A 24,595-nucleotide genomic window follows, 5' to 3' on the forward strand; every position below is an offset into this window, starting at 1 on the left:
CCATCACTTACTCCATTGAGTGTACTACCCACATACTGTACTGATTTCTGTGGCAGAGACATTCTCTTTCCTGCCTTTCAAGGCTGAGCTCTAATCCTCTGGTCATCATGACGTTTTGTATTCGACTTGCGTTTTTTTTTTTTCATAATAAGGTAGATCACGGAGCGATCTGTGATCTGTGACCACGTCACCATAAACGGTTCCAAAGTGCCCATCATACACCTTATCTCCATAAAACCAAACGGCTCCATCAACAGCGGTTGCAGCGCTGTCCGGTTAGATTCACAGCGCCAGCCCAGTTCGTTCTTCCTCCTCTTTTCTCGAGTGATGGCGCCCACGCGCCTCGTTCAAGCAATCGAATACTACATGCGTGTAGCAATACGCAGCGTTGTGGGTGAACCAGGGCAGTCTGAACGTTCCGGGAAAACGTTAAGCCGAGCTGCGCATAGACGTTTAGTGGGTTGCGATTAGTCTAGTTCCAACTGCTGTCGCTAGCAGCACAGCTTTCTGGGATGCCGGGCGTAGTTTTGGTTCCGTTGTGTTGTTTCTTCCTTAATCAAAATTTTGTGCTTGATCTAGATCCAATAAAGGCGCCACAGGGCAAAATAACAACAACAACAACAACGATAAAGAACTTGTAAAAAAAAAACGAAATCTTCGTCACATAGCTGTATTCAAAGGATATTGAATTACAAATACAACAAATCGTAAAACGTTTAACGTTAAAAAAGATCTTTAACTATTCCCGAATAGGTTAGCAATGCATTTCGGAAAGCGGATGGCACCGTCAGTGTGTCTGTCTATGCTCGCTGGCAAGGAATTCATGAACATTTCTGCGCTTGGTAACAAATTGACACAAGGCAACAGAAAAAATTCGTAGCAACATGGCTAACACGATTAAAAACAAAAAAGCATGAGTTAGCCGAAACCTATCTATCCTACGCTTTATCCGACTTGAGAAAGCTTCTTTCGAGAACAAGCTTGACGCAGTATAGCGATGTCAGCTTCAATGGCTCACCATCTTCTGACGCTGCCACAATTGCAGTAAATACAGTCTAATTCTGCAAGATGTGACAACTGCTCTCTGAGTTAATTTTTAGGTCATAGGTGACCAGTCCCTCTTAAACCGACTTTATGTGTTTTCCAATTCGTTTTTTGAAGGAACCCTCACTTCACATCAATCGCAATATAAATATGCCAGCACTGGCTGTAGCATGCCAGTAACTTATATTATAGGGCTCGTTCAGGTGAGGTCATGTATGGAGCTACCATTGCACCTCTGGGGATAAAGACCTCGCGATAAAGTGCTGAAGTGCAACTTTTCATCGTGCTGACTGTACAGCACTCTGGCGACCTCGACACCCACTATATTGCACACTCTCTGTACTGAGTGTGATATCAGGCAGGCAGAGGCACAGCATATAGTGCATGCATATGATAACTGTTGCTCCGTGGTCGGACATTATCGCTGCACGTCTCAGCGCAGTGCGATACCTGATTACAATGTCATTCTGCCGAGCTCCTTATTTTTTGTGTTATTTCATTTTTGTCACTTCGTGCATTCACATACAGAAACAGGCACTTAACCCTGCACTTCTCGCTCTAAATCTCTGCGCGAGCCTCATTTTCACGCCACTCTCCTCTTGCTATGCCTTTCTGCCTCGACAGGCAAAAGAAATAAAAACGAAAATATGAAGTAGGCGAGCAGGTAAGTGGGCCAAGCGTCGCCAACAGGTCACGTGTGGGACGCGGTCTACGCTTTTCCGTTGCGGACCGGCGAGCAAGGTCTCTCCTCTCCACGGATAAAGCTCGCCGACAGCGCAGCAGTGAGGGTGTGCGAAATAACAGCAGAATAACTCTAATCGAAGAGACCGCCGAGCGTGAACTTGGACGGCTTCCCACCGTTCTGCACGGCCGTCGGAGGAAACCTCTACCGCGGAGCGGCAGCTCCGTTCACCGCACTCTCCCCGTGTGCAGGGTTCTTCCTTCCCACCGATTCGCAGAATGAAAGAAGCGCGCCTCTCTTCGCAACCCGGTGCCCTACTCTACTCCGGCCGCCGGCACTCCGTCGCTTCCCAACAAGGAGCGCGTGCCCACGAGACTTCACGGTTCCAAGCACTTTCGTCATTGGCGCCTTCCTCGCAGCGGCGTATTTTCTGAGCCCGCTGAGATCAGACTGCCCGGTGCGAGCGAGCCGTCGTTCGAAGCGTCACCGCCGACCAGTCAAGCAAGGACGCTCGGGTAATCCACTCCAGTGCTTGCGAAACGGAATCCAAAAGCGTCAACGCCCAGTGAAACGTGCAGGCATTCGGGCTCTGCGCCGCAAGTTGCTGCCCACCGCCGCCGCCATTACCGACACCGTGCCTGCGTGTGTCGTCTGCCAGCCGGTGCAGCAAGCGGTGTAGGTTTGCGGGACGCATTCTATTTCTAGGCGTTCGCTGCCGTGGTGCTCGGTCTTCTGTCGTCGTCTTCGTGTGCGAGCGCCTGCCCGTGTTGCGAAGCCATGGCTACGAAACCGATGCTTGTATCTGTTGTGACGCTCGTTATGGTCGCCGCCATGTTGTTGGTGTGTGCACCACGTGACGCAGCAGCTGACTCCAGTGGTAAGTACCGTGCACATCCAGGTCTTTTTACGTTTTTTTTTTGGCGCTGCGTCGTAGGCCGCGCCCAAGTGTTGAGTCGCCCTTCACGTCACCGTTCGTGATCGGATTGTCGTATTTCCCGCGACCGCCTGCGATAGTTTAGTGGTGTCACTGCATCCAATGAACGAATGACATAATTGCCATTACTGCAGTACTGGAAACGGAAGTGGTTAATGAATGTTAGCACTTTACAGCGCACAGTGCGTCAGTTGTTGTTGCGAAAACAAACGCTGCGTTTGCCTGCATGCTACTTTCTCATTGAGCAATAAATAAACGTTGCGCGTTGCGTACAGGCGCAGACGAAGTGCCAGGACACATTTGGCATTAGCTCACAACATTTTGTTTCATTGGCGCGACCTTGTAACTACGATGCGGAGAACGGTGCCAGAGCACCACAGCCGCCAAGGTCGCGGGTTCGGCAACAAACAGCATTTCGCCAGTTAAAACACATTCATTCCTACAAACTGGCGTATAGTATATAATATGCATGGTGCCTGTGATCACGCACGCCAGGATGGTCCGTTCTTGACAGCCTTTTCTTTTTTTCTCTGTTTCGCATTTCATTAAGGTAGTACAAACCCTCTAAATCCTGGAAGTAACACTGACAAGCGTAGGAACGCCCCGAACGATTATCTATAATACGTGCTTCTACGAGCCAGTTTCGGTTTCGGTAGCCTGGATACTTTTACGTAGCCTGCGCTACGGCTCCGCACACCAGAACTGCCAGAATACATCAGTGCGGCCCTTTCGTTAATACTTTTTATGTGCAACTAATGCGTATTTTGCTGTGTAATGACGTCACAATGATGTCGATGATGCTATGTGCGACGTTTTGAAACCAACTTCAGTTTATCAAATTAAGATGCTTTAAAATTGTTCCCCAGCCTCCATACCTGCTGTGGATCATTGTATTACGTGCAAGAAGCGCGCGATGTGAGTTTCTACGACTTTCGTAGGCGTCAACATTCCTTTGATATAGTTTCTCCTGTGTTTGCTTTTTTGGACAAATGACATCGGTCGAATGAAACGCCGAATCACTGTTGGCCTGTCTGCAGCCATTTCGAAAAAGAAAAAATAATAACAAAAAAAACCCTCAAGAGGGTGAAAAAAATTCGCCCACCAAAGGTGTGTGGTCTTGGTAATTTTCCATTAAAGTGGCAAAACGTAAACCTGAATAAAGGAGCGATGTCGATGTTCAGGTACACATGAAGCATAGAAAAGTGAAGTCATTTGGCCGATTTGCGCAGTTTTGAATCATAACAAGGTACATCTTATTGGCTGCTATAATTAAGGCTCAGGTGTGGCTTACAAGAGTTTCCTTCAATATGGGAAAATAATTTGGACAAACGACTTTGCTTAAGACATTGAAGTTTCTCAACATAATCAGGTATAACTATGCAGCTTAGCATCGCAAGAGAAAGTTCACCGCGTCTCCCCATGCGATTTTCGGCAAATTTCGGAAATTTTCGTAAGAAGTTTGAGGGCTTATTAAATATATCATTTTGAGAGTCACGGAAAGTTATTTTCTTTAGTGCAAAATACAAGAAAGTAGCCCCCAGTAAGAATACTTCCGGACTATACAAAGGCCCAGGAACTTTGCACCAATGTGTACTATTGTTCATGTGGACTTAATTTGTCTCTCTATTGTTATTGTTACTGTTCTTAGTAGTAACTTTATTGGTAGTTGTAATCTTGCTCCTTTAGTATCTCAATCATCTTCAACTGAATGCGCAAACCGTTCCTAGAAAAGCTAATGAAACGGAAAGACAGTCGTTCACCCGACGATATACCAGAGAAACCCAGACAGATTTCTCAGGAAGAATGCTTTGCAGTTGAAAATCGTTTTGTTCGTTCTTGTAAGATCTGCCAAGTGCTCACAGCGTTCGTTTTGCGTACTTGTGTCATTTTCCTTCCACACGACGCTGCTTCAACGTGTCGAACCGATAGCCCACCAACAAATTGTGCTTGACAAATTCTTAACGGCAACCTCCTAGATTACGTAGGCCCTCGTCGGGGCGCGCGAGCACCGAACTGCAGGCACAAATAATGTTTGTTCCAATCCGATCCAATCCAACGGCGACGACGCCTTCTTTCTGCGAAACACAAATGGCTTTCGTTTGTAGCTTCGTTCTGCTCCGGGGTGCATGACTTTCTTTTTCCCCCTTCAGCTGCGCCTGAAGTTAGAAAGCCTTGCGCGTGATGGAGCTCACGCCCGCAGCTTTCCGTTGAGCAGCGTATGTCGAGCTAGCCCCAAAGAAAACGCAGTCACTGCAGCAGATAGCCGTGTAGCCTAGTTTCATAATTTAGCTGACTGTTGTAACAGTCAGCTAAATGGCTTGATGTACAACACAGAAACTGGAGAAGAGACTAATAATCGCGCAGCGAACGACGAAGAAAAAAACAAGCGGGAAATGTTCAGCAAGGGGGCAGTGGGGAATAGGAAACAAACACGAGAGGGGGGAGAAACGGTGTTTTCATTGAGATAAATGTGTGGAGTTGGGTGAATCACGTAATGCGTAGAGAAAAGAACAAGTGGTGTATTTAGAGCATCAGAATGGGACAATAAGGGAATTGATTGGTTTGTCGGTTTGTTTGGTTTGTCACAGCAGTATACACTGTAAAAGGAGAGGGATGGACAAGCCTTTAAATGACGGCTTCTGGCGTCATTCGTCGCCTTTATTAACAAAGACAGTAGCTGAGAGACGCAACACATTCTCACCGTGCTCGATTGTTTTAAGCTCTTCATTGCGTTGAGGAACTATATAACTTTAGAAAGAAAAAGAAACGCGCGAGGATATCCTGGAAGGTTAGCTTGGTTTGACATGATTGCGTATCTTGTACGGCGTGTACGAGCAACTGGTGAAGTGCGGGAACAGAGGACAAACGCAGTCGGGGACGGCAGAGGCTTAGGCGGTGTGATGAAAATAGTAAATTTGGAGGCGTGGGGTGAAAAGGGCTGACGCAAGGCAGCTGTGCTCAATGAGACAGTAAGAGGAAGCTTGAGCTCGGAGGCTCCTACCTAAGTGTACATGGTAAACGAGATATCGTTTTTCTCTGCGTCCACTGCACCAAACTTGCTCGTTGCAATAAAAAGAAAAAGTTAACATCTAGTGACTGCTGGAAGATGACCCTTTATTTAGGGCGTCAATATTTTAACACAAACAGAAAGTTTACAACTCTCTAACCCAGCAATGAAAACGATATGGCAATTCTGTCAATTGCGTCTAATAGTACATCTAAAGCGGATAAATTTGACGTATTAACGCGACAGCGTTAACGAGCTCGTGTCGCAGAAAAGCCGGTGTCGTCGGCGTCAGTGTCGGCGTCGGCGGCGTTAGCAGTGAGTGATAAATCCCAGAAGGCACTTTTATACGTGACACCCAAATATACCACTGATATGCACTGTAAGCGGAAATAACTCCCAGGGGGCAGGGAGTATAACGATTGTACTCCAGCGACCCCCGGTTGAGAGTTTATTATGCTCCGTATGATCGGAGTAGAACTTTTACTCCGTGCGAGTGGAATTTTCGCTTGGAAGCACGGGAGTTTTTTAAAATTTATTTACTTTGCACTGGGCGCACTTTTTTCGTGGTGCAACGGGAGTATAAAAAAAAGGCATCGCGTCAGTATGCGCGAAGATTTTTACATGCAGAGGCTGCTGGTCAAATTTAGAAATATACACACAAACAAGACCGCGTCACATTCAACGAAACAAGTCAATGAAACCACATATATAATGACATAGATAAACATTTGAGAGGCGCTCAATGCAGAACCTTGAAAAACATCCAACGTACACGCGACACACAAGCAACGCTGCTAGTATATATAGCCATGATACTGTGTGCCTCGAAGCCGTCTGGTGAGCAGCTGTACTGTTTTCAGAACTACGACTCACGCTCGCTCATACGCGACCTGCCTCTCTGAAAGTAACAGAAAACCTTAATCGAAACGAAACTGATAATTAAAAATAGTGAGAAAAAAGTTAATGGCATACTTTTTTCAAAATTAGCATGTCATTCTGTGAGTGCTGAAGCGACTTCGCAAACTGCCCTCGTTCGCGATCAAAAAGTAGTGCGATAGTTACAGTAAGCAAGAAAAATGGAAGTGCGTGTGCTTCATGGCAAAATTAATGCGAAATAGTGGTAGCGTAGTAAGAGTTTATTACGTGTGAGCATTAGCCGCAGCAGCTGACGCAAGATCTAAAAGTGCGTAGTCATGCATTTTTTATTTCCGCACTACTTGCTCAGCGTCCAAGCAATGTCTCTCGGTTGTGAAAAGGAGCTACGTCGCTGATCTATCGAACAAATCCTCACACTCGGAGCCAGCGGGTATGCTTCTAAATCAGTGTCTAAGATAGAGCATAACGTTAATGCAATATCGGAAGCAACGACGTGAACAAAACAGAGGCTCGCGATAACAATTCCATTCACATCGCTCAGTAAGAAGCTTCATTTACCGTACGCATATACTTATGTCCTACCGTTTTTCTTGGGCGGGGATATCCGTACACACATACAATTAAAACAGTTGCTTGACCTCCGGTCTTTCTCACTGGCAACACAGCACGGAACGAACTTTGAATGTGCCATTCATCGCTCGAACAGTGGCTGCTGTTGCCATTGCTACGCGGTCCTTTCAAACATTAGGCCGGACGTTGTCAGCATGTACTCACAAGAACAAAAATGTCGCATTTTACGTACTGAAGAACACAAGCCACAGTCACGCAGCACGAAGGCACAGTCAGGAACCTGAGCCGACATCACGAGTCAATGAACAGTTTCGAGGTACACCTAACCCTTTTTCTGCACTTGAAAACGTTCATCTTCCATTGATCGTTGTCAGCAAAGGGGTTGCAGCTAACGTACTTGAAACTGAGATACAGTTGGCTTCAGGCACGCCTATAACACTTTCTGTAAGGAAATACGGGAAACAAATCGTCGAAAAGCTGTCACGGAATGCTACTTCACGAATGTAAAGAAATCGTCTGCCATGAGCACTCCGCTGAACGCGGCTGGTCGCTGGCACGACGCACAGGCTCATGGGAAGCGCCACGTGACCAACCTGTTTTGGCGGGGGGGAGTTTTCTAAAACTCTCTGTGCGGAGTTTTCACAGAACAAGATTTTGAAGCGGAATAAAATCGCGTCGTGTCGCCTTAATCCTCCCGCAGCTATAGCCAACGGAGTAAAACGAGGGAATGGCGTTTTGTATTGCTCCCATGCATCAGAGTAAATGTTCAAGGATGTTGAGGTTTTAGGGCACATCGCCTGTTAAGAACTCCCAGGTGGGTTTATTTTCGTTTACAGTGTGTGAATAGGTAATTTGCAATATATATATATATATATATATATATATATATATATATATATACATATATGTGTGGATGTGGTCCGGAGCAGAGCGACGGCAGTCTGCTTCGGACCACTGGGAAATTGCAGGAAATCTTTGCTGAATGATCTCCTGTACGACACTTTGCAATGTGCTGAACGCGGTTTAAATCACGGCTCGGGGACGAAATGCTCACGGCTTCCTCTCGCATTTACCGCCAAATCGCCACTTAAGTTTTTTAATGTATTCGGTTGGTCGGTCCATTACCCAAAGATGAGAGGACGCAGTTGCCTGGAGGTGTGCCGACATTCCTTGTTCTTGCCACGATGTTCGCAGGCCTCATCAAGTACCTGGGCTGCTTTCAGAAGCTGGCAGACTCTAGCGGCGCCTGCGGCAAAAAGAAGTCAGAGTTCAGCGTCCTGGAGAATGCGTTCGGCGTCGACCACAAGCACAAGTCGGACAGAGAGAAGAAAGGACTCTGTTGGTGAGTCCTCGACGATGCAGCTCCCCTATAAAGAAAATTCAAGTACGGGCCATATGTGGCCCGCGTACCTGTTCTAAATATGGTCATATATGAACGTATATGAAACCTGACACAGTGTCGATTATTGCAACGATATAGAGGTTCAAGTATGGTCAGACATGGCAAACGCATCCCTCGTGCTGTGCCATGCATGTTCATATACAGTTCCTTATATACGGTGCGTTCCTTTATTAAACGTTCGTTATATTAGTACAGCGAAGCTGTTAGCCTCTTGGTGGTCGGCATTTGTCGTGTCCGCGCCCGTTAGAAAAAAAGTCTGATTCGCCATCTCGGCCCTACGAAACTGAATGTCCAGCGAAGCTGTTGAAAACCACCACCGCAACGGCTGAGGGTGAAGTACACAATGTTCTGCTCCTTGAGAGCAACGGCAGTAATGGTAATTTAGAGTAATGGAAGTAATGGTAATTTTGCCATCACGCCGCCGCCCATAGCGGGGCTGCAACAACATTGAAATCAGTTACTAGGCTGGTTATAGTATAAACTAAAGGCTATAGACGTCACTCCCCACGTCGTAGGCTGCCGTCGCCGTGCGCAACAGTAATATTTACCGGGCAACGTATGCGTATGCATTGTCATCAATGCATACCCTGATTGTCATCAGCGTATGCACGTATGCATTGTCATCAGGAGCGCCTTGTCATCTATTATATGGTTCGAATGCTTGTTTTCTGCTTGTTCTTCATTGAAACGAACGCTGTTCTGTAGGTTGTATGTGTGACTCAATGTACGCATTGTTCGCTTCACTTTGCCGAGGCCACCGTCTTGTAACGGTTCGCCTTGCGAACGGTTACGAGACCGTGGCCTGCGTTTGCAGGTTCGTAATACACACAATGCAGTGATGACGACGTTTATGTCTGAGAGCGCTTATTATTACTGGTGCAGGTACTCGCTGTCACGTGCATTTGCAAAAAAAAAAGAAAAAATTGGCAGTCCTTTTCTTGTATATTTTTTTTCTTGAAAAAAATAAAGAGAAAAGGACCGCACAAGAGCTAAGTCGCTGTATAGACTGTTATCGCTAATTTCTGGACGCATTCCACAATTTTTGCATTGACAACTTATTGAGTAAGTAAGGTAATAAATGTTATATTTCATTAAAATTAAATATTACTTGCTTGTTGACAATGAAGAAAAACGTATTGACTAGCATTAACACAAGGCTATTAACATAGAGTGGACGCTGTTCACCGAAAACCTCCGGTTATTCTTTTTCTTGGGCACATTTAGTGGGCGCATCCTGTATGTAAATTCATGGGGATTTTGGAGAAACATGTGTGTGTTTCATTTGCAGCTTCATTCTACAGTCAGGTGGATTACACTTTTTCCCTGTCATGAATTCTGCTCGTTTTGCGGGCTTCCGAAGAACTGACCTGCCGTAACCAAATATAGTTATGCAAAGTCAAATAAGTAATAGCTCTTCTTCATATGCCTGTATTTCACTCATATTGACCTTTACCAAGCGGCTCCAAAACGCGTATACCCTGCTCCAGAATGGACAATTCATGCTCCAAACCTGCTCCAAGTGCCAAATTTGCTGCTTCTAAAGCTGCTCCAAAACTTCCTTGGTCGCTTCCATCCCCGCGTTCAGATATAATTTGAATTCCCAGCGACCTACGGCTTAAAGCAGGATTTTGCGTCGGGAGATCTTTCCAAAAAGACGGCTGACAATTGATATTATTCTTAAAAATCGCAGCAACAAGTTTTGATCTCCAAGGAGTTCGCTCTGAAAACAAATCTCAGAAATACATTCTCTAAGAGTGTGTTAAGTGGGCGAATGTAACATGCTCACGGGTTAAAGGAAATCGTAAACATACTGATTAAACTTTGCGAAAAGTGTTTTTCACAAATTATAATAATGTATTTCAGAGCGGCACATAATGTAGCAATTTCTTCAGCTTCAGACGCGCCTGTAACAGAATCCACTTTTACGTCGTCTTCGCTCTGTCTTTGCTGTTGCAAAGCTAGGATTGTGAACTTCAAATTCCGTATTTTGCATTTTTTAAATAATATCTTGCTGTTACAAAGCTGGGGCTGTGAACTTCAAATTCCGTATGTTGCATTTTTTAAACAATATCTTTTGGAAATTCTCACGAGTCAATTTTAAATGCAGCGATCTGCATTAATCGGTTCAGCGTTGCTCAAGTTGGAGCACCTTACTCCTTACGTTTATTTTGATAGAGGAGCTCCCTCCGAAGTTATAGCTGTGTTTCGCACAGCCGGCCTGGCAGCTATTGCATGTACACACAGACCTAATAAAAGCCCGTGCATCAGCAAACCAACAGGTCGTTAGTAAGTTAACGCGGGGCACGGCTGGGGTTTGTTTCTCGCACTCGTTCAGGTAGTAACGTCGCGCTTCGGGGCAGGTGTGCCGCGAGCTGTTGTTCTGCGCAAACTCCCTCAACCTCCTGTTCCCGGCTCTTTCTCCTCTCCCCTCACAGTAAGTTCTCGAGTTACATCGACTGCTACATGAAGAACGTGCGGCACAGCTGCGGCGACTCGGCCGGCAAGTACGCGCTCAAGTTCATCGAGTCGTCGACCCAGAAGTCCGTGCGCAACACCTGCCACAAGTTCGACAGCCGCAAGTGCAGCTCGGCCTTCACCGTCCAGTCGGCGTCCGGCCTGGTCGTCCTGGGCGTCTCGTCGGCCGTGCTGGCCATCTCCCTGTTGTTGTGATGACGCTACCATGAAAAGAAGTGTAGATAGGCAACGCTTTGTCGTGGCCTCCGAGATCCCCGCACCCGTCGGAGATCTCGGGGCCCTGTCTTTACGCTCGGCGTGAGCCGCCAGCTTGCGAAGGCGCAAGGATGGCGACTTGTCACCTTACGATTGCCCCCCGAGATTCCCGCGCGCGTTTGAAGTCTCGGAGGCTAGTGCATTACTTAATGCTCAATGGGGGCCGCCATATTGCGAAAATGCTTGACTAACAACGAAGTGGGCGTCGCGCAAAGGCTTCGAGAGGCCACTGGGGCGCAGCAAGCGTTGGCCGTGACTGAGTCAAATTAGGAGGGAAGCGAGCGGATATTAGTAGATGTAACGGGAAGTACAGTCATGGTTCCACATAGACCCACTTTTTTTTTTTATCATTCATCCACAGCTCACTAATAAGACAAAACGTTTAGCAGCAACTATAGAATCAGCAAATGATATGCCTTCCAGAATATTAACTTAACCGCCGTTTTAAATAGTTCTCAAACTGCATGGCCTATACTATCGCATTCAGTGTGCGCAATTTCTTTACTGATATGGTATGCTGTTTTGTTTTGGTACGCTGTTGCAATGATACAGAGGTCGTGTTGGAATGCTGGCGGTGCTGTCGAAATGTCGCATTGCATGGATCGCGCTGAATTTCTGACCCGGGTGCAGCTCTTCGCACGTAAATCCAGTGCGCTGCTGTGCTCTCGACGGCGCTGCCTTAAAGACCTCCCGCTCAACTTCGGAAAGATATACTCAGACAGATAGTGTGCTGATTTGAGCGAGCTGGAAACAGGGAATGCATTGACGGCAGGCTTTCAGGGTAGAAGTATACAAGACTACGGGGACGGAAAAACGGCACTTTCTGTACCGTTTCTTAGTACCCTCGTTTTTGTGCGAGTCTACACTGACACTCTGCCACATGTGAGAATCAATCCTTTGCCTATCGGTTGTAGACGTCAAGCCTTGAGCCGTGCCAGCAGCGCGACGTTTCAAGATGGCGGCGTCGATCGAGCCTCGTGCAATCTATACGGTCTCCCTAGCTTCTAGCTGCCATTTTTGTGCGAGTACTTGTGTCCCTTTACTACTGTCGTCTGTGAGCGTAACGCATTGTCAAACAGTTAGTTCGAAGAAGCTCTCTACTGCCATTACTTACGAATAGGAGTCCATTTTAACCGCCTGCAGTGCGAAGCGAAAGTGTAAGCACCTTGTCCCTAGTTTTCACATCAGCTTGTGCTCAGCGCATCCTCATTAATTGGAAGCAGTGGCTACCTCATGCTTTAGAAACAAGGTAAATTCGAAGTGACTGCAAACTAGTGAGGGCACTGTTGTGATCGATGTTCTACAGGTTATTGATTCGCTAACGGCCCATGATAGCGAAAGGGAGTTTCAGCTGAACGCATTTCGCACTCCTCTGACAACGCTCCGGTTTCAGCGAGAACGAATATGGGCATATGCTAGCACATAGGGGTGTTCATTGTTTTAAGTACGCGTGCGTAGAGCACCCTGCTGTGCAGCTAACCGTGGATGTCATGAAGGCATTGTCGGGACAACCTGAGATGTGAGAGTGCCGGGTGCATAGCGAAAACTTGCAAAGACAGAAACGTGTATGCTGCACCTGGTGTCTCAAACATTGCATGGAGGTGTGAACTAGAGGTGTGGATAATAGCGTGGTTGTAGTCTCAGCTGTACACAAGGTGTAATCGTGTTCGCAGACATGCGCTTGTGTCGATGTAGTGCTTAGGGTAATGACGTCACGCGTTCTTACGTTGGTGAATCAAGATGTGCGGCTGAGCCTAGTGGGGTCAGTCCTACTATCATCCAACATGAACAGCTTGATAAGAGCTCTCAAGACCATACGCAGGCTGCAGGTAGGCGTCGAGTGCAGTGCAGTTGTGTCATGCTTGCGTTAGTTTTGAGGCATAATTGTCTAGAAACAAGAAGTACTTCACACGTCTCGATATCTATATGGCAGGTAATATGTACACATGAGCATAGTGTTAATCGTCTGTTCCCCTCCGTGCCCTTTAGATTGTATAGCGGATTGTTTTAGGCTTTAACGATGAAAACACTATGTTGAAGTGCTTACCACGCGGTCTCTCAGGGTATATGTATTTCATTTGTTTACTTAACATACCCGGAAGCGCGAAAAACCATTCTCATTGAAGAATCTGCAAGGGCAGATCTTGGGACACCTGCGATCTGTTTCATGGAGTCGTTTGTCCCGTGCACCCTCCACTTTCATAAGCCTCTGCGATCACAAAGACGATGCGATTTTTTTTTCCGGTGGAGTCCCACAAATTACGTCAGTGCACCCGTTAGCGACCTTGTTTGATGGCATTCTGTAGGAACTGAGCCGCCCGATTCCGGATGCAACGTAATCAAAAGCGCGGAATGGGCCAGGTCTGATAACTGCACTGTGTGCGTCCTCGCAATGGTTTTAATGCGATAGCATAAGTATTGAAACTTGGCCTTTGGTGATGTGTGGAAGCGTGTCAGCGGTGGAGCGACGGAGCGAGGAAGGAGGAGCAGTGGGGTGGTGTGACGCAAGAGGCACGTGACCGGAGGAGCAGCGGCGTGTGTGTGCCGGGCGAGTTGAATTGCGCAACGCGGTCTCCTTCACGTTACGCTGTATGGAGCTGGTTCTAATAAAGCGATGTCGATGAGTAACCGAATTACAGGACGTCATAGTGCTATGACATTTCAGTTGTTATATGTAGCATGTGTACCTGTGTGTTCTTTTTTTCTGGAATACTCCTCTTCGCTGTAGCGGGTTATTGCTTCCACGCTAGATCATTTTAGTGACTTGGAGGGCCTGGTGTGCGCTTCAATGATGTCCGCGTCGAAGTCGTCAACTACAAACAACGAATCACTGCTCGCTTCCTCGTGCCGCTGATGTCAACGTGCCTATACAATATACGTGCCTCGCGAAACTCGACTTCCTTTACAAGTTTGCGATGTATCTTTGTATATAAAAGAAATAATAGAAATGTTAACGCGTAGCATCGAAATAAAGCATATTCGAGTGTTGCTGTTTTTATTTGTCGTTTATTTGCTAAAGGCAAAACTGGTCTGGAATGCCTTTTTCACGACGTCATGGTAATTGCATCTACATCTGAATTTCTGGAAGCACTCCATCACGCTTATGTCGGGGCACTTGACCCTCTTCAGATTGCTCGGCCACAGGCCTGCAGTACTATTTCTTCTGATTAATATTCTTTCTTTTTCTTCTTTTTTGGCGAACAGCAAAATACTGCAATTGCCTTCTTCGCAAGGAGATGGCAATCTCATCTTCGTTTGAATTTCTGGAAAACAATTATGGGGTTTCACGTGCCAAAAACACGATCTGATTGATTATGAGGCACGCAGTAGTGGGGAACTCCGGATTAATTTGACCACTTGGGGTTCTTTAACGTGCACCTGAGTCAAGCACACGGTTGTTCTTGCATTTCGCTTCCACCGAAATGCGGTTGCCGTGGCCGGGATTTGATCCCGCGACCTCTTGCTTAGCAACGCTACACCAGAGCCACTTAGGCACCACGGCGGGTGAATTTCTGGAAGCACTCGCTGGCCAAGTGTCGCCACGTACGCATGTGTTCGTATTGACTTTCATGGAACCCACCTTCGTGGAGCCCACCCCTCATATAATTTCATTACACGGGGACCTTAATGTAGTTAAGTAATTAATGCGATGCACAAATCTGTCAAGTTAGCCAGCTAATAATACTGCAATCACAAATTTCTGGCGAAGAAAAAATTTCCAAACAAAGTAAGTGCACAGTACAACAGAAATAAGGGAGATCTTTTGCACTTGCTCAAAAGAAGCAGAAAAAAAAAGTCCCTTGTTAACAGGACTGTATATCGACAAACAACTGGAATTGCTCAGGTTATGTAACGTACAGTGTGGATAACCGGTGGTTTACTAGATTAACCGATGGCGTTGCATGATGGGGGAAACGCCGTTTACAGGAAATGACTACATAGTGTGATGAGATAAGATAGTAAATTTAACCGCATAGGGCGAGGTCAGCGGTCGCAAGACGGGGGCTGATTGGAAATCGCCGGAAGGTCTACGCCCAGTAGCGGAGATTAATTAGGGCAATGGTGATAAGACGCATAGACAGTGCAGAACAAGCGCGTCAGTTATGATAAGTATTAATAGCTTCCCGTTATTTTAAAGCAGTTATCCACGAAAAAGAAAAAAAATTACGCTTTGGAGGCACGCTGTTTGAATAGTGTGGAAGCCAAGCCTTTGAAATATGTATACACGCGTTTCTTAAATTACACTGATTCTAAGCAGCCAGCACGATCCTTGCGGACGCGTCTTGTCTGTGTAAAATTAAGCGTGTTCCATAGGCTCCCTTGCTCATACATTAAAATGTGGACAAAAAAATGAAAAATCGCCCGCAGATAGCAATACAGTCGACTGCCGTTGATTCGACCTCAGTTAACTAAACTTTCTCGCTTAATTCAGACGCACTGGGAGGTACCGGCTAGAAACCGTATATTGCTGTGGAAGGGAAGCTCGCTTAGTTCGAACGCGAAAGCACGAAACTCGCAATAGAATTGATTATGAAGGATGACTGAGAGAATGGCAGAAGGTAAATGGGCTGAAATAGTGTTCAGATATTTGTCCACGAAAAACATTGCTTCACAGTGTAGGCAAATAACTAGGAAGCTTACCAGCACGTATGCGACCGGCATAGTGAGCAACATGGCAACGAGGAACGTCAAGCGGAATGTCAGAGAGGCTGATGTAATATCATGGGTCGCGGCAATGGAAGAGAAACCTGCCATGAGTAACTACCTCAGAGGAAAAAACGAAATCGGGAAGGAAACAATTTATAATAACTCGAAGGGAAGCTCATTACTTTTCGAAGCGATGTCAGGATGCCTTAGAACACGCCCTTATAAAGCGAGATACAACAAGGAAGAAGCATGTGCCTGGTGTGGCAAAGCTAGGGAAAGGATAGGTTTATTAGGGAAAGCTAGGGGTTTATTGGAATGCGAAGATATCCGCGCAGCGGTTGATTTAGCCACCACTGGCCTCCTTGAAGCCCTTGGGCTTATCGATAGCAGTGGGAAAGTTAACATGTACGGAAAAGGGATTAGTAAGAGGCGATTCGAAGATTGGCGGAAGAAAAGTAGGCAAACGACAAACAACGGAGGTACAGAGAGAGGAAAGGCATGGAGGTCCACCAGAGGTGAGTTTCCGGTTTGCTACTCTACACTGGGGTGGGGAAATATAGGGGTTGTAAAAACGACAAAGAGCGAGACGAGAAAAAAAAAAGGAACAAGGAAAAAAAGAAAACAGGTAACAGAAAAGGCGTTTCAATTATAGGGGTTCGGGAAGTTTGGTAGAAGAGCTCGGTGGTGCAACCCACCGCCCCGTTCCAAAGGGGACGTCATCCGTCCATCGAGATTACGATGACGGCAGCAACCTGCCCTGCAGCGATGATGCCGTCTTGCGTATTGAGGATTTTGTCAATGCCGACGAATGTTCGGGTTTGTTGGCCAGCGACCAAAGATGACATGCATTGTTAATGCTATAGTGGATGGAAGTGGTCCGTCGAAGGCGGCAGACTACTTCAAGCAATAAAAATGATTTGTATTGGTTCATTTTCCCGGCGTTTGTTAATTAAACCTTTAGGATAATTCGATCAAATGTTGCGTTACCGCAAGGGTTGAATTGGTGGGCGTCGACTGTCTTGGTCTACGCTTGCCGCATAATCAATTTTCCTTGTCTAATACAGTTAGCTTACTGTGAGATTTTCACGAAAACGGCGTTTTAGCATGTGTTTTCTGTTCGCAGCCGCTGGAGGCAGTGGTTATTTATTAATAGCGCAGGCTCGTTGGAGAGAAAGACAGCTATGGGAACTATATATAGAACAAGTTACGAAATCAAAGCAAGCGTTCTCGATTTTAAATGGTAACTGATGCGATACTGGTCGAAGCCAGAACGGGGTTTAGAACACGGGCTTATAGGAAAAAGAATTGCTGACGACCACCACTCATGCGTAGCGTGTGCAAATAGCGCCGAAAGCATACATCACGTTCTGTTAGCACATTAGGAGCTAAGACTCCTGTCCTGTCCGAGGTGGTGGGTTTGCGGGATAACCGAATAAAGGTTGTGATTCTGCATCAAAGAATAGTAATAGATAATTCAAATCAAATCAAATGTTTTATTTCCAACAAACTTGTTGGGGGTCCTCCAGGCGAAAAGCTGAGACATACAGCTTGAATGTTCCTGAAGGCCCTCACATGGCAGCAGTACAAATACAAATACAATACAATGTATTGTTACAAATACAATGGGTTACATTTACAATAATTACAAAGATCACATTTCAAAAATTTCTTTACAAAAATATGCTCTAAGCTGTTCTCGAGTCAAGGTATTTGTCATAACAATTTCTTTCCCAAATTTATTTAGCAGTGAAGGTAGCGTTTGTCTTAGCGACTGCATGATTTAATTTGTACGCCTGTACGGTACTAACCACCTGTTTTTGCTGCGGGTACGCGCATAACTTCCGTCATATTGAAGTCGTGACGTATTTTTTAAAAATATATATATGAAGGCTGGACCTCGGCCGAAACGTTGAAAATAAACGTTTTATTGTTGCCTTGTTACGTGTGCCTGCACCTCTTCCTATATATATATATATATATATATATATATATATATATATATATATATATATATATATATATATATATATATATATATATAATCATGGAAAAGCTGAGAGGTGGGCCCGAATCACAGTTTTGATTTGGTACTCGGAATTGGGGAAGTGAAATGGGAGTAAAAAGAGAAAGACGGAAAGTTGTTTATGAATATTGTCGTGAATGAACCTGAACAGCGGAGACTAAGTCTCATATCCACACCGTTCTCTTGAAAGAATTTGACGAAAGCCTCTAAAATATCGCGCCCAAGACAAGTGTACCGCCGTGGTCCCAATAGAGCCTTTTCAGACAAAGGTTGATTCATAGACTGGGACAAATGTTCTGCGAGCCATTGTCCTCTCACAGCATGTCGAGTGCAGATGAACAAGACGACTTGAGTATTAGTTGCGTAGGGCCAGGCAACACGCAGTATGAAAAGACGCGAGTCTTTATAGGGCAGTAAATTTATCGCAGGTTCGATGGTTTGTTAACGCAAACCATGGGCTTTCAGTGTCAATAAGCACGAAAAAAAAAAGTAAAAAGAAGTTTGGTGGCACCAGCCACTACTACTTTCCAAGAAGACGTTCATCAAATAAAATACGCATGCACATTGAACATCTGTCCATGTTTCTTTCTTTAGCCAGCGGTCGTTTTAGTTGCACAAAAAAAGTATCAAATTGAAGACGCGGTGAGGCTGTCAGAGCGGTGTCGAGGCCATTGTGCGTCATGAATTCCAGAAGCCCCTGTATGAATATTCCTCGCATCGCTTACCCGGTGGCATTCTTGATGACGCTGAAGATGCACCCTCTCCCCCCCCCCCCCCCACTTTCTTCCCGAGCGCGCCGAAATTCAGGCTCGCGTTATGAAGACCGCTAGCTGTACGCCGAGATTAATCCGTCGCCCTGCACAACACCGCGTCCTCTCTCGCCTGGCTCATGGCGGGGCTTAGGCAAGTTGTAAAAGTTCCCACCATTTTAATTTCCATGTGGATTCCGAGCCAGCATCCGCACAATTGCCATTGCGTCATACTGTAGGGAGGGTCATTGTACCGTCCTGTACGTCATCCATTTTGTACGCATCATGAACGCTAGGGGGGGGGGGTGAGGGTGAAGGGAAGGGAGGGGGGTCTATTTCCAGGACAATCCGTTCTCGAAAGGAACTCGGCGAAGTACCATCTGCTGTACCGGTGAACGCCGTCCACAGCCGGTCGTACACACGAAGAATGGGGTGGCACGAACGGGCTAGCGCGCGTTTACGACCTCTGACGTCACGGTTTCTGAACGTTCGCTCCATATTTCTCTTGCTTCTTGCTCAACATTCTCATCTTTTTACGTGCACGATATGCGCTTGGTGTGCGCTTCCACTGCAGCAGAAGTTCTAAGCTAGTAACGTTGATTTGCTGCGTCTATCTGTCCTTGCTGTTAACGCTGGCGGTCATCAATTAAGCCGACGTTATCGCAGCCCGCCTGCTTGTTCTCAACTTTTATACTCGTCACACGGGTAAAACACTAAACAAGGTTTTTGCCCAATGACTCACTGGAATTTGAACTCGTGTGCCTACTTAACGTACTGTATGTACTCGCATAATACTCGCACCATCTCCCCGCAATGGCCAACAGAACCTATATATTTATTTCTTTCCTTCGAGCAATCATCGCTCAGTCTCAAATTACCGCAGTGACAGTCGCAAGCTCATCGCGACGTTGGAGTTGACAACGACTCTGTATAGGTCGCGCCATAGCCACTTCTACTTTCACGTTTAGTGACTCTAGGTGTCTTCAAATAAGGGTCTTTGCAGTGCATGCCTGTGTAGAACCTGTGCTCTTACTACAAAAAAATATATGCTGTTTGTAAGTAATATTTTTTGTTTGCGTTAACGATTGCTGGCGTGAAAGCCCTGATTTACAGCCACCTTATTTATTTGTATTTTTTTTGTATTTAGCACCTCGAATGTTCTATCAGCAAACTTGCCCCGCGTAATTAGCGCGCGCCCCGACTTCGCATCTCTCGCACCACGTTTCCCCCTTTCCCCGACACACGGTATACAACCCGAACTTTCCTTCGGTGAACCTCGCTTTCATTGCTTTTATCTGTCTCTCTCTCTCTCCCCTAAAAATATAACACCGAACATTACCCAAGTAAATACGTCACAGATAGGAGCTGAGAGAAAAAGGGGGATCTTTAATGGACCCTGGAGATTCCCCTGGCGACATGCCTAGCAAGATGAGTATCGTGAAAAATGAAGCGATACGCACAGTGCACGTCCAAACATACACAACACACGCAAAACACACTCCATGGCACACACACGCTAGAGGTCGTTACCAAGCGTTGGCGCTTGGATTGTATTTGTATTTTGTGCGGGACTTGGGGCCTCGTACAGACTCTGAGGGTGTTGGCGTCCACGCATGTATTTTGGAGGCCACAATAGGCAATGCTGACGAGCAATAGGCATGTATTTGGCAAATCATAAATACAAATCAAATACATAGGCATGTATTTTGGCAAATCTGACGAGCATGTTTGGTCCACCTCAAAGAAGCTTTTTTTTTTTTTGGATATGATGGTAGCAGCGGTGAGGGCTTGCTGCGGTCACAGCAAGCCATTTTAGCGCAGCAATAATCGACGGTGTTCACTGAATAACACATAGAACGCGGCTAGACTACTGTGTTCGCGGTTGGCATAGTACACCGTTGTCAATATATCTCCGCAGTAAATCATCATGTCGTAAAGGTTACGACATAATAAAGAATACACCAACCAGTTCCGTAACTCTTTTTTTTTCTTTTTTTTGTTTAATGGGAACATCGTTTCAGAGCAATGACGGTGTAAACAACTTCGCCACAGTGACAGATTCGTCGATACGTGGTGTTTATTCCCGTGTGTGAAATGTATTACGCCTAGGTACGCCGAGACCAGCTTGGACACCTCGCCTTAACCGTTTAAAAAGCACACAAAGAAGCACCGGGCCTAAAACTGACACGATCGATAGAGGGGGGGGGGGGGGGGGAGAGAAAAATGCTACAAGCGTTCTTGCATCTAAAATTAAGATATTCGCAGAAAAATAATCAATGGTGTATGCAGACCAGTTTAGAAGTTTGTTCCGTCCTATACGTGCCTCTAATCAACTGTAATTTGATGGAGTTATGATTTCGAGCAAAATGTAAGTCCTGAAAAAGGAAGCTGCTTGAGAACCAAACATTCACTTCAGCGCATTCGCGTAGACACCCAGGCAAGTGGCCGCGGGATTCCCCCTCCCCGCCTCCCTCTCCTAGTTCAGGATAGTCTTCAAAATGCCGTAGTCAGGCTTTCCAAAACATCTAACTTACCGCATTCCTGCTGGTGTAGCACTGTTAAATCTGAGACAAGCGTTTCGGAACCATCCGATGGGGCAGGGAATGGAATGCGGCGAAAGTGCTGTGACCCCCCCCCCCCCCTCCAGTCCCTAACTTAAAATTGGGGACTGGGGAAGGGGGTAATATCATCAAAGCATACAGAAAGCTGGAGGGGGGCTTGCTGCATGCTCAATATTGTCGGAGCTGAAGTTTCGGCACATCTCAGGGAGCCATGGGGCCTTTTCTCAGGATCCACGAGTGGTTACCGCATGCTGACACCTTAATTACCTCTCTACTCCGAGGCCCGCCGTCTTGGTTAGGCATATGATGTGTTCGGAGAAGCGAGCTTGCCGGTCTGCATATGGGAACGGTGCTGATTTAGCTTTTCCGAGTCGAGATAGAGCGTCGAGCTGGGGGACGTTCTAGAATACGCTGCCTAGCGTTCAGCCTCCACTGCATTCTCGTAAACGCCCAGAGAACGTGCGCATAACAACAACAACAAAATTGCCATGAATCAGCGCGAAGTGTCAGCAGGGCCTCTGAGATCGCGCGCGCTAACAAATGCCGCGAGCAGCAAGCGCAATCTCGGAGGCCATAGCGTCAGTGAAGCGCGGTGACGAGGGATGGCGCTGCCGTCAAATTTCGGGGCAAGAATGCGTTCGCCCGTTGTTACAGAGGGTATTACCGTATCATCACCATCATCATCATCGAGGTGAGATTGCGTGCAGAGTGATATTAGTATTCCAGAGTGGCCGCACTTTGTCCCAACGTTCGTCATATAGAAGCGGTTCAAAGCGGCGTTTGTCGAGTTGCTCGATTCCGTCAGACCGTATACACGCAGGTCGGTCTCGCACCGCACTACTGCTGCTGCTGCTGCTGCGAGCTCGCGTTTGCTTCTGCCGCCATAATAGTTTCGACCGGTCACGACCCGCACCTCGTAGAGGAAGTCGTAAGGCTTCTGGCCATTGTTCAACGCGGCAACGCACGTCCGAGCGAGGGCGCGCGTGCACGTACGCGATGCATCCTATCGCAGTCACGCGCGCGAGGACCGCATCGTTCGCGGGAGGTGCGCATGCGCTCTCGGCGTGATTGTATCGGTTCGTTATGGGGCTGGTGCGTGCGGGTATTTATGGTCGCCCCGAGAGAGTTCGTCACGTGGGCCACGCGGAAAACAATGAGGAGGGCGGGAGAGAACGTTGGATTATTTGTGCGTGTTCGCGCACTGATGTCTATAGATTCCGGTACGCAACGCCGTCTGCGAACGCGGTGACGGTTTAGCTCTACGTCGCTTAAGAGGGTTCTAGCTGCATCAAAGAGCTCCTTGACATATTGCACACGCAACTCTTCATTAAAATCATGGCACGAAACTAACTTCTCATTATTACAGATATTAAGGCTTGCTAAAAGCTTTTTCCTAGAGTCGCTTAAGCTATCTCCAAATATAAGTATTCTTTGTATATCTTTTAGTTTAGTATTTTCTATATCTGCGTATTTTGGACATGCAGAAATTGTAAATATTGGTATTCGATATTTTAATGTTGTGGTGTAACTATGCCAGCTATAACTGTAGTAGCTTACGTCGCTTAAGAGGGTTCGCGTAGTTTTCACAGTTTACGACTCTAGTTTCGAGTGGAATGTATATGACGAAAGCGTTTTTCATCGAACGTATACAGTCGAATCGAATACGCACGTTCGAGAAGAATCCAGTCTGGCACGTTGAATCGGATCGAGTGCGATAACTACTGATTCCGACAATTGAGTCGTACTGAATAAAAACATACGAGAACTGGTTCCGAAAACAAGGGTGGAATCTAGTTCGAATATTCGACAGGAACAGACGTCGAATATCGAGTCGAATTGGACATGCGAACGTTCGGGAATGGGTAGCTTTCGCATACTCATTCTAATCGTTCGCGAATGTTCGAGAAAAAATCGTTTTAGAAGAGCGAATCGAATATACCGATATATGCCAGCGTCTGAAGCAAAGATAAAATGAATTTAATCAGTGCAAATATATTTTATTCGATATAGATCAGGAGCAAACACCCCAGGCAGCATAATTAGGAAGAAACTGGGATTAAATAACTCGCAGATATTGCGCAAAAGTTATCTACAAATGCGGCTAGTAGCTAAAGAAGTTGTGCCGCTGTATAATAAAAGGAGCAGCCGACGCCAATTTAAGGCGACAACATCTCCTAAATACCTTATAGTAATAATAATAAAATAACGGCTTCTTGTAATGCATAGCTATTATAGAGGCTGCGGTTGCAGAAATGAATAAGAGTATTTCTGGTTGAGTTGGATTAACAACGGGAATTCTGCCTGACCTCGCAATGTAGTTTTTTTTTTTTCTACAGGGCCCAATAACCCCTTCCATCGGTATACGTGGCGAGAAATATTCCCAATTTTCGAACGTAAGATTCTCTAACTGAATACGAAGCCACAACAACGAAAACTATCGTAATATGCAGCTTACAAAACTGGAATATTGAGGCGCCCCAGCCGTAGAAATGATGGGATCGTTACGAAAGTGGGTCAAGTGCGAATTCCGATTCAAACACTGGCGAAACGCTGGTACACTCCGGTGACGCAAATGCCCAACCAATTTCAATGAATTTCATTTTGTTGAAAACAAACAGAAGTCAAGTGCTAGTGCCTGTTTGGAGCAAATATTAGATTTCAGTTCTCGAGTTGACAAGAACTGCAAATGTTAACAAAATTATATTAAACTTGACGTTCAAAGTCTGCCACTACGTACCAAAAAGAAACGTTGCAATACTTGTTTCCTTTTTTATTTTTATTTTCTCCCTACCCAGAGGGCGCACGCAAGCTACGTCGGACATGCCCTGGGGCAAAGACAGTCCGCGAAAATGTTCTTAGGGATGTGAAGTTAAGAAATGACCAACTTCAAAACTATGAAGGATGGCTCATACACAACGCATTGCATAAGGCTCTGTTGCAGCATCTTAGTGAAACGCGGCTCCATGCTTGCACGTAACTTCATTCCCACATTAAACGGTGTGGCCAACGCACGCGAAAAAAAAAAAAGTAAGTTTCATGAAATGTAGTTTTATGAAGTCTTAGGATCCAAGTGACCAAAACAAGGTTTCCCCTACGTCGTAGGCTGCCTTGACGTTGAACGCGAACGAAACTCCGGGCAAATAGCCGTTGGTTCACTGTTATTTGTGCCGAGGTTATTTAGTATTATTATTATTTTTTTTTTTTTTTACACAAGCACCCTCACGCGTCTTTTCTGTTTTATACTCTCACGCGCTATACACACGGAGTTTGCGTATGACGGGCGGTATAGCTGCGTACGGGTTTTTTTCAGAACCTGCTTACGACACGACCAGCACCGGAATGCGGCGAGCGTAACAGCTCCTCTGCAAAA

At 46.1% G+C, this 24,595-nt stretch overlaps 1 protein-coding gene and 1 long non-coding RNA gene across 3 annotated transcripts in view; one reads left to right on the forward strand and one right to left on the reverse strand.

Annotated features, from left to right (window-relative positions):
* The window catches only part of LOC135896316 (uncharacterized), a 34,972-nt gene extending 20,731 nt beyond the window's left edge, over nucleotides 1-14,241 (forward strand). The window contains exons 1-3 of one of the 2 annotated variants that reach the window (XM_065424681.1): nucleotides 1,821-2,603; nucleotides 8,308-8,455; nucleotides 10,951-14,241. In XM_065424681.1, the coding sequence (XP_065280753.1) occupies nucleotides 2,504-2,603; nucleotides 8,308-8,455; nucleotides 10,951-11,185 (483 nt within the window). In that variant the 5' untranslated portion in view covers nucleotides 1,821-2,503 and the 3' untranslated portion in view covers nucleotides 11,186-14,241. Of the gene's footprint in view, nucleotides 1-1,820; nucleotides 2,604-8,307; nucleotides 8,456-10,950 lie in introns of those variants that run through there. The other variant, XM_065424683.1, reaches the window with a different exon arrangement.
* LOC135896317 (uncharacterized) overlaps nucleotides 1-24,595 on the reverse strand; it is a 150,943-nt gene that overhangs the window by 39,630 nt on the left and 86,718 nt on the right. Inside the window, exon 3 of the long non-coding RNA XR_011515057.1 lies at nucleotides 8,239-8,359. This is a non-coding gene — a long non-coding RNA (uncharacterized lncRNA). The remainder of the gene's footprint in view (nucleotides 1-8,238; nucleotides 8,360-24,595) is intronic.

Source organism: Dermacentor albipictus, chromosome 6 (assembly GCF_038994185.2).
Source record: "Dermacentor albipictus isolate Rhodes 1998 colony chromosome 6, USDA_Dalb.pri_finalv2, whole genome shotgun sequence".
NCBI classification, from domain to species: domain Eukaryota; kingdom Metazoa; phylum Arthropoda; class Arachnida; order Ixodida; family Ixodidae; genus Dermacentor; species Dermacentor albipictus.